General features: G+C 37.5%; 1 protein-coding gene across 2 annotated transcripts in view; it reads right to left on the bottom strand.

Moving 5' to 3' along the window:
• LOC108536771 (protein diaphanous homolog 2-like) overlaps positions 1-14,947 on the bottom strand; it is a 282,042-nt gene that overhangs the window by 140,510 nt on the left and 126,585 nt on the right. Inside the window, exon 4 of one of the 2 annotated variants that reach the window (XM_017883791.1) lies at positions 3,513-3,651. The exons of the other annotated variant lie outside the window; for it this stretch is intronic. Within the exon in view, the coding sequence (XP_017739280.1) occupies positions 3,602-3,651 (50 nt within the window). The 3' untranslated portion in view covers positions 3,513-3,601. Of the gene's footprint in view, positions 1-3,512; positions 3,652-14,947 lie in introns of those variants that run through there. 2 annotated transcript variants of the gene reach the window in all.

Raw genomic sequence — 14,947 nt, 5'->3', positions numbered from 1 at the left:
GGGTTCACGCCATTCTCCTGCCTCAGCCTCCCGAGTAGCTGGGACTACAGGCGCCCACCATCACGCCCGGCTAATTTTTATTTTTTATTTTTTTTTATTGTTTAGCAGAGACGGGGTTTCACCGTGTTAGCCAGGATGGTCTTGATCTCCTCACCTCATGATCTACCCGCCTCGGTCTCCTAAAGTGCTGGGATTATAAGCGTGAGCCACCGCGCCCGGCCTACATGCCACTTTTCATAATGGTTGGGAAAACAAGACAAATATTTTTTAAATTGGCAAATAATATAAAGCTGCACATAATAAAGGGCTAAAGTGTGTGGGGATCCCACAGGCTAAAAGAGTCAAGGTATGAGGAGGACATGACTCTATGAGAACTAGAATAGTCAGAACAGGACGCTTGTAGCAATTAGTTGTACCAGGAAGAACTAGGTGGACTTATATAAGTGGAGAAAAGAAGGAAAGAGCACTCCAGGTGAGATAAATAACATAAACCAGGATAGAGAAATGTGAATTAGCAGGTTGCATTTGGGGAATGTAGGAGAAAGGCCTGTCTAAGCGGAATCAATTGGAGACATTAATTCAGTCACTCAATAGATAACTATTGATCACTCCTGTGTGTCAAGCATTATGCTAAACATTAGAGATACTGTGATGAGTAAGGCACAATCCTTGCCCTCCAATTGCTCACGGTCTTGTTAGAAGGACAAACAAGCAAGCAATTATAATACAGGATAAGACGCTTACACTGAGGTGTAAAACTCCCTGGAAATAACTATGGCAATCTAAAATTTATGTCAATTCTCAACACTCCATTCATTTGCATTTAAGGTAGAGATCTGTGATTTAAACCATAAAGGGAATCCAAATGCAAAATAAAATCCCTGTGTGACCCACACAAGGCCTGATTATTTAAATATTCAAACGTAACTGCCTTTCCTAGAGAAACAGCAAAATCACATAAACTTCCTATAAGTGATTTTAGGAAACCCTTTGAAGATTATAATTTTAAAAGGGATTATTATTTTAATAGCTTGATTCACTGCAACCGGGCATTATGTCATTGGTCCTAACAATGCGCATACACCTATCTGTAAACCTTTTCAGCAATGAGGTAAATTACTATGGAAAAGCCTGAAAGTGTTTTTTCACCAGAGATCTTTAAGAAGAGGATTTATATCTACCTGCATGAGATGGCTCAGGATCAATAATGCCTAGAGCATAGCATGAATTTTCAACTTTTTGATTTGAAATCTCTTAAAAGCATTCCAGTGAATATTTCTACAAATTATATCACTCATTCTTTAAAAATGTAGTAGTGTTACCACACTTACTTGAGGTAAGAACTAAAAATTCAGCTTCGAGTGTTTAGAGCACCATGACCAAAGAAAATCGGAAGGAAATCATAAATCTTTTGCATGAACCCCTAAGGAAAAGGCAACATTGTAAGGAAATAGCATGCAGTATGGAATTAGACAAACTGGTGTTCAGATTCTGATTCAGCCATTCACCAGCTATGACCTTGGCCAAACTACTTAACTTCTCTAATCTTCCATTCCTTCCCCTGTAAACTTGGGAAAAGAAAACCTAACGCTCAGGAATGTTGTGAAGATGTAATGAGATGGTGTACATATGACACCTAGAACAGCGCCAAGCAAATAATAGGTACTCAAGAAATGTTAAAGTCCTCCATTTTTTCTGTATTTTTCTTTCTTTCTTTTTTGAGACGGAGTTTCACTCTTGTTGCCCAGTCTGGAGTGCAATGGTGCCATCTTGGCTCACTGCAACCTCCACCTCCCAGGTTCAAGTAATTCTCCTGCCTCAGCCTCCCAAGTAGCTGGGATTACAGGCGCACCACCATGCCCAGCTAATTTTTTGTATTTTTAGTAGAGATGGGTTTTCACCATGTTGGCCAGGCTGGTCTCAAACTCCTGACCTCAGGTGATCCACCTGCCTTGGCCTCCCAAACTGTTGGGATTACAGGCATGAGCCACCATGCCCGGCCCATTCTTTCTTCATCGCCAGTTTCAACTCAACTTTTTTAGGCAATGATCTCAAGCAACAGGCACAAAGATGTCATTTGCGTGGTAAGTGAGCATAAAAGAGAGAACAGGCCTACCTATGTAAAACCTTTCTTCTGTGGTTATTATGGGCAGCATGTTGTGGGTAGTGCGACTTAACAACCAACTCTGCTATAGAAGGTACCTCTTGAACCTCCCCGTCCTCCTGAATCTAAATATGCATCTGCATTCTCCACTTTCACTGTTTCCTTTTAATGGTCTCTGAGCCATGGACCTCTCCTCAAAAGCCAGGGTCCTTGGTGAGCAGAATAAATAAATGGTGAGAAAGACCAGAGGAAAATATAATTTTCATAGCGATACCTCCATTTTCTACAATAGTTAAGAAATATTATTTGCTTTTTCTCAGTTCATTTCCAAACTAATTCTCACACCCTTGGAATGCTCTAATACCAATACTGCCACTTGCAAAGAGTATGTCATTCGGGCTTCTCTATACGGCATTAAGATGAGGCTCCCTCAGTAAATAATATATGTGGAAGCTTCTCTGAGCTAGAACAAGCATACCTCTTTTGTGCATAGCAACTCCCATGACCTAGAAGTGCTTCCTGCAGTTATGTCCTTAAGTTGAATATTTCACATGCTTTGGAGCTGAGAGCCAAGAGCCCAGTCTCTTGCATGGTTGTTTTTATTTTTATTTTTTTTCTTAACACAGTCTTGAAATCTTCATTATCTCCAAATATTCTATCCATGTTTGCTACTAAATGTACATGTAGTAGTGCTATTGCCCAATATGATTTCTGAATGGATTAATGATAAAATCAATTTTATATTTCCATGTACACAACTCACAGGATTCTTAAAGTATCTCAATAGTAGAATACCAATAGGTAAAGAAATCACTTTGCTATGAATCATATCTGAAGGACTGTGATCCCATATAGGAACATGTAAATAATCAAGGGTTTAGGTAAATGATATAAACACATTTGCAAAAGCCTGAATGCATAAACTTCATACATGCAAAGATAGAAAAATATAAGTGTTACATGAGTTATTTGCAATTATGTCTTAAAACACTCAGGGTATTTCTGAGTGTTCAAGTTAATGAAGTTCTTGAAAATATGGATTAATTTAAATATAGTAAAATTATATATTACATATATGTATGTGTGTGTGTATGTGTGTACACATGCGCTATATATGGCTAATAACTGGCAAAAAACATGGCTACCCTAGTGGCTTTTGTCTTTATATAATAATCACTCCAATAATGACTAGTATACATTTTAAAAACACATTCATANAAAAAAAAAAAAAAAAAAAAAAAGCTAGAAATATTCATTGTAGACTATGTATCTGTTCTTCCCAAGTCTATATTTTCTTTCCAGGTATATATATGGTTAACCATCATGAAATCGGTATTAAGGGGCAAATAGCATAAATTTTATGAGAAAGCCTTAGGCAGAAATAAAAGAGGACCGGACAAAATGAATATCATATTTCCACTAGAAACTTTTACTCCTTGATTATCTTAGTCATGTTGTACAATCACCCAATCCTGTTTAAAACAGCACTCAGGCCGTTTATGTAGCTGATCTTGGATTAGCCCTTGTTGCACAGGGATGATTTACCACTGCAGAAAAGAAGAAATAAAGAGAAATATTATTTGAAATATATGAATAAAAAACCATAATGCACCTAGAACACTGAATAAGACAAAAGTATAAATAACTCATTTATAATATTGATTTATGATTGTGCTACTGTAACTTGAAAAGAGAATTTCAACAAATTAGGCCACAGATAACACACAAATCTCATATTTATTTCATTAGTTATCATGCAGGTCATGATAAACGTGTCACAAAATAAAGGAATGAACTGGGTACTGCCAGCACTCCATCTCAAGCTGCATTCTTGCTTGTTTCTTTGGAAAGTTGTAAGTTAATGAATAGATGCTACTTTCTATGATACGGATGTCCTTCACTACTCGAATCTATTGAATTCAGCAATGAATACATATTCATGAATGTGCACTCTTCTCAAAACAGGGATTTAGACAGTCTACTCCATTAAACATAAGTTTATTTTTTCTTCCAGGTGTCAGCTAGGAAATCAACATTTTGGCCAGTGGCCTTTTCATAATGTTTGTCCTAATGGATGCCACCTGGAAATAAAATCAACTGATATTTAATAGAGTATATTTTCCAAATTTCCATTCTAGGAAGAGTATTATTTTAGGAATAAGTAATTAATTCTAACTATTAGAAATTAACATAGATTTATAAAGACAACTGTAGCTGAATCTGGTGCTAATTAAAACAAGAGTTAAACAAAACTATATAATTCACTTTTTATTATACATTTACATTCTATTGATGATGATAATTAGAGCCTATGCTATCATCAACTTGATGTTTTCATAGCTATACTGTTTTATCTTGGTCATCTTACCATGGTTTCTACGTATCTGATGAGGCCAACTGTGTTTTCTGTCAGTCTGTTTCAGTTACCTGTGTTTTGATTTAGTGACTTGCCACATTGATATAATGTTTTACAATCATCTAAATGGTGAATACATATTAACTAATGTTTTAGTGTTAAATGTTCACACAAAACCTAATACACAGTACACCTCCAAACCTTCTTGGCTTCCTTTACAAGTAATACGCCATTTTTTTTTTTTTAAAAAAAAAAAGATCTTTCAAATATTCTAGTCATGCTCAATCAATAAATACACCAAAATCAAACTTAAATAATAGGTTTTCTAGCTATAAAACAATACACGCTTGACAATATGGAAGAAATACAGGAAATAATTTTGTCAAATTTTGTTAAGCCAAGAAGAATGGGAAATGGGGCGATAAAGGCCATACGTATGTCAGATTCATATAGTGGTTTCTGTTCTTGATGTTGAGATCAATAAATATCTGAGTACCTTCTATGTTTCCATCACAGTGGTAAGATACTGGGGCTAATGAATATGATGCAAGTCCTTAACTCCTTAAAGACTAATGTACTTTGGACAACCATTCTATCCTATTCATCCTAAGTGACCACAATGATTACTAAGAGCAGCAGTCATGCTCATAGGTGATGGTGGCCAAAGGCTGACATTCGGAACATTACAATGGGCTAATATTCTACTCTCTTGCAAGAGTTGCCTCTTGTATGGACGATATGATGGCAGAAGGGATGCAATGTGGAAAAATCCTAAGTAGAAAAATTTTACTTCTGTTTATTTTTTAAAAAAGTATTCCCCTGACAGCTTGGTCTGATTGACAGCTCTTACAGACTGACCTAATGAACCTTCAGCCTGGGAGCCTTCACACATTGCCTGATAAGCAGTGAACTCAAGTTTTACTGTAGCCATCATCTCCTGAGCCCCAGTGATCTGACTAACGTGGCATGGCCTCCAAATACAACTGCGAACATTTATTGCAGGCCAATCCCAGCAGGAACGTTGTCAAACTGATTTTTCAGCTTTTATAGTCTCTCTGCAAATCAGCCCAAATCACATTGTTCCAGGTTTAGAGTAAGCATCTAATTGTGTATCCCCATGGTCTCTGCTAGGATTTTGCAAAGGTGTTAAATTCTGGTATATGAAAACATCACAGAGCCACAAGTGTATATGCAAATTATCTGCTTATTCCCCTATAGAGTGTGAAAAATATTTTAAAGTTTTTTTTATAAAACTACTGTTCATCTTATAGCTATTCTATTTGTCTGTTTCTTCCTTACCCAATAGGGCCAGTTTGTAAATGTATAACAGGGAAAATGAGACAAAAGGCTGGGGCAGGAATGATTCAGGATCGTGATTAACACCAAAGAATATGTCCTGTACAAAGGGAATCCGCAAGTCACATTTAGAGGATTCTTCTACATTGTTTATGTTAGGTCTTAAAGTATAATTCCTCAGGAAAAATGCAGAAACCAGGATACTAGTCTACTACAAAGAAGGAAGACTTCGTGCATTTATTTCAAATCTTTGTAAAACAACATCAAAAAGAAATTAGTCTAACTATGACTAGTTTTCTAGAAACAAGAAGTGACTTACTCTGGAATTAAATGAGCATCGTGGGACTGTAATGCATGGAAACTGTAGTTAACATTTTGAACTTCTGAAACCACTTTCATGGTGGACCTTTCCTATCTCATATTCTCAAATTAAATAAAACATTTGTTGCTCTAAATTTGGGATAAAAGGGTGTGTTCATCAGATTATACTACTTACATAGAATTTGAATTTAGCTTTAAATTGTCCTTCATTCCTCTTTGAAACTAGAATGATGAATCTGGACAGACTAATCTTTTGCAAAAGTACCCACAGAAATGAAGATACTGCAATCCATAGAAAAGAAAAAATATCTACAGTATTTTCACTTCTTACATAAAGCATATTTAATCAAATGTCTTAGAATTTGTCAGCAATACATATAAACATACCTATACACACATATTCTCTCTCTCTCTCAAGCTACTAAGCTACCAAAATAAAGATAGCCTCTAAATGCCAATATAAAACCAGGCAAACACCAATGGATTTGGTAAATCTATTTTGCTGAACCTCAACTACCCCCTCTGGGGCTTTGGCCTGTACTTGCAGCATTACTTTTGCATAACTATGGTAAAACAGCTGCAAGAGCAACAACAAAAACAAAGATTAATTAACTCGGCTGGTTCAGGGGGAGATTTGTGGCAAGGTGTTCTTCCTCTAAAAGCTCTAAATTCATCTAGTTTCCAGTGTGTTCTAAGCATTTCAATCCATATTTTTTTCTATGTGGGCATAAGAAGAGAAGTATACTGACATACTTAGATCCTGGGTCACAGTAGGTGAAACAGATGTGAGACAAAATTCTGCTTTTTTAATACTTCAGTAAAGAGTCCCATCAAATTGTTTCTTAAGTCTCAAACGCCTAACTATATATTTAACTGGGTATTTGTATCTTGTATACTTTTTAAAATCTTTGATTCTATACATAATATGAATGATTTTTTAAACAACCTACATATGTTGGTAAGATCTGTCCTCTTCAAGGTAGTTACTTTAGGAGCTACAGAATTAAGCAATGATTCTATCATTGGCAAAAAACATTTGTGAAGTCCTTCTTCGGGATATCTTTACAGTAGGCCTCACAGCCTTTTAAATAGTTTTGATGACAGCAAGTCTTTGACATTTAATAGATTTGAGTTTTAGAAAACAAATATTTCAGAGCCAAATTAATAAGTAACCTGGGTAACTAAGCTGTGCAATACTAAAGTTTGGTTAAACACTAGATGTAACTGAAGAAATGATACTGAATTTCTTCTCTAGCTCAAATTCAAGGTACTGCAGAACATTCATTTGGATAAATAAATTCTGGTTGGGGCCAAGTGTAGTGGCTCATGCTTGTAATCCCAGCACTTTGGGAGGCCGAGGTGAGTGGATTACCTGAGGTCAGGAGTTTGAGACTAGCCTGAACAACATGGTGAAACCCCATCTTTACTAAAAATACAAAATTATCCAGGCGTGGTGGTACATGCCTGTAATCCCAGCTACTTGGGAGGCTGAGGCAGGAGAATCGTTTGAACCCAGGAGGCGGAGGTTGCAGTGAGCTGAGATTCCGCCATTGTACTCCAGCCTGGGCAACAAGAGCAAAACTTCACCTCAAAACAAACAAACGAAAAAAATTCTGGTTGGTTTGGTAACAAAAGCAACATACAATCATCCCCGGGTATCCATGAGGAATTGGTTCCAGAACTTCCTTTGGAAACCAAAAAATTAGCAGATGCTCAAGTCCCTTATCTAAGATGGCATAGTATTTGCATATCACCTATGTACATCCTCCTGTATACTTTAAATCATCTCTTGACAACTTAAAATACCTAATAAAATGTTAATGCTATGTAAAAGTTGTTATACTGTATTGTTTAGGGGACATGGAAAAAGTCTGTGCATGTTTAGCACACATGCAATTTTTAAAAATATTTTCGATATGCCGTTCATTGAATCCATGAATGTAGAACCTATGGATATGAAAGGGCAATTGTATTCAGTAAAATATAGATAAACGCATAAATGTTTGTGTGTGTGTGTGTGTGTGAATTCTAAAGCAAGACAAGATAGTTCATTTTACAGATTAGGAAATGGAGGGCCTGAAGTTACTGTAGTCCTAGTAAACTCTCCGGTATATAGTGAAGTGCTTAAAAATATTTATGTAGCCAACGTGATGATCTATGAAGAAATAAACACTATGCTTTAAAACTCTGTTAGAGTGCTAGGATTATAGGTGTAGCAAACATCTGTCTATTTGCCAGCCCTTCCCATACATTTCTCAGAGAATCTGCTCTTTCATCCAGTCCCTGGAAAAGGTGACAGTCCTATGCACCATGTGATCTTATCTTTGCTCTGGCTGATTGGCCACAGACTGAACACCTGACTTAAGGGAAACAAATTCACAGGCTAGCTGGGTCAGTCAGATTCTGTCACAAGAATCTGAACTTGGAGAGACCCATGTCACATAAAGATAGGCACTTGAAGTAAGCATCATACTGTATCATAGCTGTGGCAGTCATGTTCAAAGGAAACCAAATGGCGTGATCTCGGCTCACTGCAAGCTCCGCCTCCTGGGTTCACACCATTCTCCTGCCTCAGCCTCCTGATTAGCTGGGACTACAGGTGTGTGCCACCACACCCGGCTGATTTTTTTTTTTTTTTGTATTTTAGTAGAGATGGGGTTTCACCATGTTAGCCAGGATGGTCTTGATCTCCTGACCTTGTGATCTGCCCGCCTCAGCCTCCCAAACTGCTAGGATTACAGGTGTGAGCCACCACGCCTGGCCCAAGAGCAACTTGTATTTCTAACTTTTCCATTTTAGTTCCAGCCTAAGACACTCATGGTCTCACTGTTGTTTCCTATCCTTGGATGTCCACAAGGTTGCTTATCACATCCTTAAATACATACCCCTTCACTCAAGCTACCTTGTGTAGATTTCTATTCCATACAACCAAGCAGTGCCTATGACAATGTGGTAATGGACCTGATTCCTCCCTTTAGTTTGTCAATTAAAAAAATTAGAAAAATAATTTTTAAACTGTTCATGGAATAGCTGAATGCCCAGGGAGATTAAGTGATTCACTCCAAGTCATTCACACAGTGATGGGTCAAGCATTAGAAACCAGATCTCCTAACTCATCACAGATCCTGAAGTTACATAACCTTGGAAATGTTACTTAACCTCTCCTTGACTCAGTTTCCCCCACTATAACACGGAATATAGTAATAGTACTTAACCTCTCTAATAGGATTTTTGTGAGGATAAAATGTGTTATTATATAATACAAATAGTAGAGGCCAGGAGCAGTGGCTCACGCCTGTAATCCCAGCATTTCAGAGGCCGAGGTGGGCGGATCACCTGAGGTCAGAAGTTTGAGATCGACCTGGCCAACATGGTGAAACTCTGTCTCTACTAAAAATACAAAAATTAGCCAGGTGTGGTAGTGTATGCCTATAGTCCCAGCTACTTGTGGGGCTGAGGCAGGAGAATCGCTTGAACCCAGAAGGCAGAGGTTGCAGTGAGCCGAGATTGCCCCATTGCCCTCCAGCTTGGTGACAGAGTGAGACTCAGTCTCAAAAAACAAAAAAACAAAAAACAAAAAAAATTGTAATAGCTGATTGAAGCAGGGAAGGAACCTGACCTACAGGGGAACCATCCTAGGCTTGTCAAAGACTTGGGCCTGGTGCAAAAAACAAACAAACAAACAAAAAAATAAACAAACACAGGGAAAAAAAAAAAAAGATTCAAATAACATTCCTCTCACAGGAACATAGAATTGGGACCCAAGAATCGTTGTCAGGAGGAAGAAGGAGCAGTTAGATGAGGATAAGTAGTCTCGTTTCAAGCACTAAAGGGCCCAGGAACTCATGCTGTGAAAGACTGCAGAGCCACCTTGAAAGGACAGCAAAGATCTCATTTCCAGGGCTCCAGGTCTAGGTATATAATACATCCTGCCCTGAATTCCCTTGAGCCTCTCTGTATCTGTTCAATGAACACCCAGTTTAAGTTTTAAGTAGCTTTTTGTTCCTTGTAATCAGAAGAGACTCAATTAAGTAAAATGCTTATTAATAGTATCTTAACTTTTGTACAAAATTAAAGGCAATCACACACACAAACAGCATAGAAGGGAGGTCCCAGATGCTTCTTATTTAAAACTTTTTTTTTTTTTTGAGTGTTCTCACACTCTGTTGCAGCATGGTCATCACAATACTCTCATTTCTCTCTTTCTGGGTAAGAAGTGCTTTATCACCATGTTATCATCAGGAACTAGATGGCACAGGTCTTAAGAATGAGTAACTAATCATTCTATATCCATTTAGCATCATTGGATTCATTTTGTTTAACATGATAGATAATAGCTTAAGCCTACATTCTTCCAATTAAAATGTGAAAATGTTCTTTACAAAGGTCTTCTACCCTTACAAAGCTAAGCAAACTCTACAGCATATTCTATAATTAGCACCCTGAAAATATTTTTTAAAGCAGCAAAACAGCAACCTGAGCACAAACCAAGACTACTGCAAATTGTAAACAACTTCAGATGAGTTACAGCAAAAGAATTCGACAAAGCTTCCTTAATGTCAGGATATAAACAGTCCTTAGTGCTATTTAGTTAAATGATAATTATAAAACCCATTGAACTGAACGAGAATTTGGATTGTCAGACAAATGTTTGTAAGGGGTTAATTAATTCATATGAACTACACAGCTCAGCTAAAAATGGGCTCATTATTCTAAATCACCAACTTTGTCTGCTTCTTGTATAGTCCTCCTTTCTCCATCAGATTTATCCTGTTGCACCCCCACCCACAGTAACGAATGTCAGGAGACAGAAATATTTAAAAGGAAATGTGAGCTACAGGCATTTTGCAAGAGTACATCAGGGGTACAAAGATGTCTGCTGGAACACTGAAATGGGAAGATCATTTATTAGTGCACCATGGTTCATAACATCCCAAAGGGTTCAATATTTTCATTACGCACATAAACATACCCCCTCCTCCTTTTCAAATGCCTCATTACAGCTAAGCCTGGAGCTTTTTTCTTAAAAGCTTTCCTCTGAAATTATTAATAATTTGAAGTTCCCTACAGGCCAAGGATATTATTACAGTCAAAATGCATCAATATGTATATATACTTATATACTCTCTTTTATGCTATTTTAAATAACAAAGTATTTAGCGGAAACAGTAAAGAATTCATAAGCTATATACAGAAAAGCCTAGAGGAAGATGGCAATATCCCAGACTCCAAGGAAACAGCTCTTGAAGCTTATTAGGTGGGTGTAGGAGACTGTAATAGGATTATGAGTTTTGGTTTAGCCTGTCCATCATTTCAAAATCCCCATAACTAAAGGGAATATCTTCATAGGGGTCTGAGTTTAATATTGAAGCTGCTTTATTTAATTCTCCCTATTTTATAATGCTGAGTGCTAATTAGTTCCATCCACTTTCTTCAGGCTTGTCAATAAGGCAACTTGGAAGCCAAGAACCTGCTGAATTATGGATTAACCAGTTCTGTAACAGCGTGTTCAAGCAACCTAGTTAGCTACTCCAAAATGTAATGTTATTATGGGCACAGGAAAGCATAAAATACTCTTTTGTTATGTTCTGCTTGAAAGAAAAAAAATAACTCCCTACCAGTGAACTGTTTATTTCTGATGCATTAATGAACATTTTAGATATGTAAAACTAAAATAACATTTACTGTTGTGTGTGTCAAACATAGCCTATTAAATTCACAATAGCCATAATAATACTTACTACAAAAAAAAAAGAAAAAGACAAACTAGTCTTAGAATTTGGAGTACAGAAAAGAAAAATCTTAAAGGCAGAAAGACTGAGAGACTGACATGAGTTCCGTCATCTACCTTCACTTTCATTGAACCTGCATCCCAATCTCCCTGGGCCTTCCCATCACTTTCTTAACTCTTGCCATTTCAATTGACTCCTTTCTGGTGCAGCTAGATGCTAGAATCGGCCCTGTAGGGTCATACATTCTGGAATTAGAAGTAATGTTAGAGATAAACTGATGTAGCGCTCTTATTTCACAAGTGAATTAACTGAGATCCAAAGGTCAAGTGAACTATTCGAGGTCATATAAGCTAGTTGATAGTAAAGTTAAAAAATGAATCCAAGTCTCCTGATTCCTTGTTCAATGCTCCTTCACTTCTACTTACCATCATAACCATCCCATTCAACCATGTCCAAACTCGTTGCCCTCACTAGGCTGCTGAACTATCCCCTCCACCAGGCATAATTTTTTTTAGCCACAAGGAATTCAGCCATGATCAAGCACTGACAAAATGCAACTTAGCTACGTCTACTGTGTGCTCCATGGTTTGACTCCCCAAGTGTCCCCAAATCTCCCCTGCCTCCACAGGCTTCCAATTCTGCCTTCCTTTCTTCATTTCTAAATGATTAGCTTGATTTCTACCTTGTAAAAATGAATCTATTTCCCAGGAGTTTAATCATCTGCCTTCGCCTAGAAACCAATTGTTTTCTATTCTGCTCCTCTTTGTGGTAGAGATAACTCTCCTTTTCTCCCCTCCTGAAGATTTATTTATTTATTAAGGCGTTTATTGAAATACATGTATTCCCTTCCTTACTGGCAACTTCAGTCTCTCCTTTTTTACTGCTGCCTTTTCTTTAAACTCTTTTAAACTCTTTTAAACTTTTTTAAACCATTCTTTAAACTATTTTAAACTAATAAAAATTGTAATAGCAGTAATAATAACCAGCTAGTATATACAAAGTATTTATTATTGAGACAGCCAGGTGGGAGGGGGTCCCTGGAGAAACGAAACAGCCCACTGAGGTGGAGCCTCCTTAAGTTTACATTGAGGAGGAGACTGGCCCCTCCACTTCCTGTGTGGAAGCTGGGATTCCAACATCCTGCTCTAGCAGGGACTCTGGCCTTGTGAGAGTCCCTGTTTCCCCCTTTTCTTCCTTTTCACCGAATAAAACCCTGTCTTACTCAAGATTCAAACTGTCTGCAAGCCTGAATTTTTGTGGCTGTGGGACAAAGAACTCTGTCTTTAGCTGAACTAAGGAAAAGTTCTGCAACATTTTGTGCTAGGGACCATTTTAGGTTCTTAAGTATTAACTTCATTAATCCTCATAATAACCCATGAGGTAGGTATAACTATCATCCTCATTTTACAGATAAGGAAACTGATACATAGGTTAAATAGCTTGCCCAAGATACACAACTAGGAAGTGGTAGTGCCAGGATTTGAACCCAGAGAGCTTAGCTCCAGATTCCGTGCTCTTAACCATCATGCTGCCTCTTTAATATATGTCATATCTATACCATCACTTATGAGCTCTATTACACTGAGCAAGTTACTTCTCAGACACTCAGTTTCCCGATATGTAAAATTAAAATAATATTGCTAATTTTGTAGGATTGATATGAGGATTATGTGAACTAGAGAATATACATAACCCATCATGCCTGACATATATAAACATCCAATAAATGACAGTTATCATGATGAGATTAATAATCACCAAATTTGGCTTTTATCAACAAAATGTTCCAAGGAAGTACTCCCAGAGGGAGATAGCTCTATTATGTATTTAAGAAATCCTTACAAAACTCTGTTCTAAACACAATGTTAACTCATATAGTTCTCAAAACCAAGAGGAAAACCCTACTATCATTTCCATTTTACATGTGAGAACATTGAGGCAGAAAGGTGATACACTGCCTCAAGGTCACAAAGCTAGTAAGTGGCAGAGTCAAGATTTAGACCCACACAGTCTAACTCCATAGTTTTTGGTATAACTATAGCACTAACCGAGACTCTCAACTCTCCTTAGCCCAGTGGACTAAGACAAGCGTCTTTACAACATGGCAGCTAGCTTGAGAGTAAACTTGAGACACCCACGGCATGGAAGAATAGCATAGATGCATATAGTCACAGTAAGTTTAAAAAGGTGTTTTCTACTGTAGTGTTCCCCAAACTTGTCAGCTGAAGAGGATTATCTAGAGATTAAAAGAAAAAACAAAACAGAATCCTTGGCCCCTCCCATACCTACTAAGCCAGACTCTGGGAATGGAGATTAGTAGAAGTTAATAGAGGACCAAATTAGAATCACATAGGAAGCCTTTTCAAAATCCCCACGACCAGGACCTATCCATGGAGACTCTGCTTCAGCATATCCATGTTGTTTCCTAGACCTCACTTGTTACCTTTAGAGGATTCTAGAGAGACAACAACTTACTGAGAACTGACAAAGAGAGAGAAGTATTTATCATCCCTTCATTATATGAAATATACCTTCATATAATCAAATAGTTGATGAGGGGCATTTTGTTTTTTAAGAAGTCGTCAAACTAATTAAAGGAGGAATAATAGAATAGTACTCTTTTGAACTAATGGACCTAGAGAATCATCAGCGGCTGCTAATATAACAAAAAGAGTCAACTAGCCATCATGTGCTCCCATATAAAACCTCACAACATCAACAACAATAAGGACATCTTGACAAAAAGGCAAAACCTGAATCTGATCAAGCCTTAGAGTGGCTTGGTTTATCTAACTATAAATTTATAGAAAATATATGGAGTAGGGGGACAGGCAAAGAAACAGGCAAATAACACCAATGGAATGCAATAAACAAAATATAAACTCAATCAGAAAAATGACCTGGTTGCTTCAACAATAACAAGTGGGCTGGGCATGGTGGCTCATACCTGTAATCCTAACACTTTGGGAGGTCAAAGTGAGAGAATCGCTTGAGCTCAGGATTTTGGAAAGAGAGAAAGAAAGAGAGAAAGAGAGAAAGGAAGAAAGGAAGAAAGGAAAGAAGGAAGGAAGGAAGGAAGGAAGGAAGGAAGGAAGGAAGGAAGGAAGGAAGGAAGGAAGGAAGGAAGGGAGGGAGGGA

This window comes from Rhinopithecus bieti, unplaced genomic scaffold (assembly GCF_001698545.2).
Source record: "Rhinopithecus bieti isolate Rb0 unplaced genomic scaffold, ASM169854v2 scaffold_14353, whole genome shotgun sequence".
NCBI lineage: Eukaryota > Metazoa > Chordata > Mammalia > Primates > Cercopithecidae > Rhinopithecus > Rhinopithecus bieti.
This window is presented reverse-complemented; position numbering and strand designations above follow the sequence as displayed.